At 41.8% G+C, this 2,500-nt stretch overlaps 2 protein-coding genes across 2 annotated transcripts in view; one reads left to right on the forward strand and one right to left on the reverse strand.

Annotated features, from left to right (window-relative positions):
* LOC122249771 (protein turtle homolog A-like) overlaps positions 1–714 on the reverse strand; it is a 21,595-nt gene extending 20,881 nt beyond the window's left edge. The window contains exons 1-2 of the mRNA XM_086552359.1: positions 698–714; positions 208–316 (exon numbers count right to left, since the gene is read on the reverse strand). Coding sequence (XP_086408485.1) covers positions 208–316; positions 698–714 — 126 coding nt within the window. The remainder of the gene's footprint in view (positions 1–207; positions 317–697) is intronic.
* A 742-nt stretch (positions 715–1,456) lies between these two features.
* The window catches only part of LOC147468786 (uncharacterized), a 35,580-nt gene continuing 34,536 nt past the window's right edge, over positions 1,457–2,500 (forward strand). The window contains exon 1 of the mRNA XM_086552360.1: positions 1,457–1,538. Coding sequence (XP_086408486.1) covers positions 1,457–1,538 — 82 coding nt within the window. The remainder of the gene's footprint in view (positions 1,539–2,500) is intronic.

The following is a 2,500-nucleotide window of genomic DNA, read 5'->3' on the forward strand; positions in this document are numbered from 1 at the left end:
CACATAACTGCGCATGGATTTCTTTCAACACATTTTTAAACGAATCTTAATAAACTAATATTATTTGTCAAAGACTATAAACAAACCGTTATTCCTCAAAACTCAAAAAAAAAAAATTGAATCACAGCATAGTGAAGCCCTTTTGTGTTCGTTACAATGTAAATCTGGCTTCAAAAGATTCAAAATTAACTCGACTTCATTTCCTACAGCCCGAATAACGATTGGAGTGCGCTTAATGATAGGAGTGCGAATAATTGGTGGAGTGCGAATAACGATGGGTGTGCGAATAACGAGGAGTGGGGCAATACTCGACAACCTAAAGAGTATTTCGATATACAAATTAACTTAACTACTTGTATCTCCGCTACACTGACCCTCACTTGTTTCAGCATTTTCCGTTTAACGTGATCAATGGAGCCACTCACCCATATTCACTGATAGCAGCTGGAAAACGTTTGACTATTTAGGAAAAGGAACTTTGAACCTAACAGCTGTTTTTGAACGTTACACTGGTGTTGGGGCTATTGTGATGATATTTCCCACGATCACATATCATCACCATCACGCTCTTGTTATCGCCATTGTGACCGGCGCGTCATCATCATCATCATCACCATCATCATCATCGCCATCATATCCACTTCCCATCATCCTCCATAAACCCAGAACATTCCACCGCTTGGAAGCACGCAAGTACCTCCAGCATACCGCCATCAGCACGTTCTTAATACACCATTTTTACCCCCCCTCTCGTCTCCCAACCTCACCTCCCTTACGCATCCATCTATTTCAACCCCAGTCCCTAGTTGCTGTTCCCTTATCTCTAGACCCTAATCCCCAATCGCCAGTTCCCAGGCCCTAATCGCCAGCTCTAAGTTCCCAGTCGATAGTCCTGAGTCCCCAATCGTCAGTCTCGAGTCCCGAATCCCCAATCGCTAGTCCCGAGTCCCCAATCGTCAGTCCCGAATCCCCAATCCCCAAAAGCATCTGGCGGGCTTTGCCATTAACACTTAACTAGATTCCGAACACCATGTACAAGATACCAGGTAGTCGTTGGCTTATCGCGAGTCTACGATCTTGTTCCTTCGTCTTATCTGCCCGATCGCCGAGTCGAGGCTATGGAGGTTGGAACTGAGGAAGTCTCTCTCTCCTCTTTCTTTCTCTCTCTCTCTCTCTCTCTCTCTCTCTCTCTCTCTCTCTCTCTCTTCTCTCTCTCTCTCTTTCTATGCTGTTGTAGTAGGTATACATGTACGTACGTCTGCACTCACAAAGACATAGATCACTGAAACATGTGCGCATGATCCACACACCATTACTTACACACACACACATACATATTCACACACACGCCCGCACCTCGTGGTGAAGGTATTACCGCGTCTGTATAAGGAATTCGGTACGCTTTTCTCACCACCCATTACGATGCTCCTGTTACCTGATAAAGCGGCTGTGAAGAATGGCCTCACGTGGACCTCGAGGCCTTGATGTTGGTGTGCGTGTGGCCTTGGGATTGGACTTGTGTTTTGGCTTTGCGTTTGGTGCGTGTGAGAGGTCTGTGGTTTTGTTTGGTGTGTGTGTGTGTGTGGTTTTGTGTGTGTGTGTGTGTGTGTGTTTGTGGTAGCTTTGTGACTTTATTTCTTCGTGTTTATGTATGTGTGTTTGTCTTTGGTTGTGTCTGTACTATTGGTGGCAATGAAATTATGTTTATTTGCTTGTTTTTGTTTATGTGTGTATTTCGCTTTGTGTTAGGCCGTTTAGCTTCGTGAATTTAGTTTTCTTTGGCTCAGTTGATAATTACATTTCCAGCGACTAGATTAGGTCGAGGCTACCGTAGAGAATTAAGTCGCAAAATAAATTGCTTTCTAAAGTCGGCTTTAGGCTACTACTGCCTTACCTGTCAAATACATTGAAAATATACTCTCGAGTTGAAAAAAGAAGTAGCACAAGAACAAGAGAAAGAGTAAGAGTTAACAGAACAAGAACAGAAAGTACGTCGGTTGCGCCCTCTTGATGTCGCCATTCTTATTACGAGCCTGAGTTTAGTTAACGTTCATTACAAAGCGCACTTGTAGCTTGTGGAAACCTCGAGATATCTTGTTACTTAGATTTTAGACTTTCACTACGAGGCGCCCTTTAGGGATCAGTATGACTTGGAAGGCATTTAATCCCCCTTTTTCGCGCCCACTTGTTACGGTAAAGCTTCGTCGAGTCTGAAGCTTCGACTAAAAGTACCGACTAAAAGTTACCGCGTTTTCTGTTCTGGAGGAAGGGGGTTAATGATGTAATTTAGATGTTGTTTATTTAATGTTTATTATCATTTATTATTATTATTATTATTATTATTATTATATTATTTTGTTATTTTTTCCCAGACGGTTTTGTTGGTTACTATTCTTATTTTTGGCCATTTTATTTTCTGTGTTTTGTTATAATTTTTTTACTTGATTGTTCATTTATTTGTTGTTATTATTACTTTGATATCCTTGGTTTATCACCCTTC

This window comes from Penaeus japonicus, unplaced genomic scaffold, assembly GCF_977035675.1.
Source record: "Penaeus japonicus unplaced genomic scaffold, GWHDUDI00000001_assembly GWHDUDI00000026, whole genome shotgun sequence".
Classification (NCBI taxonomy): Eukaryota; Metazoa; Arthropoda; class Malacostraca; order Decapoda; family Penaeidae; genus Penaeus; species Penaeus japonicus.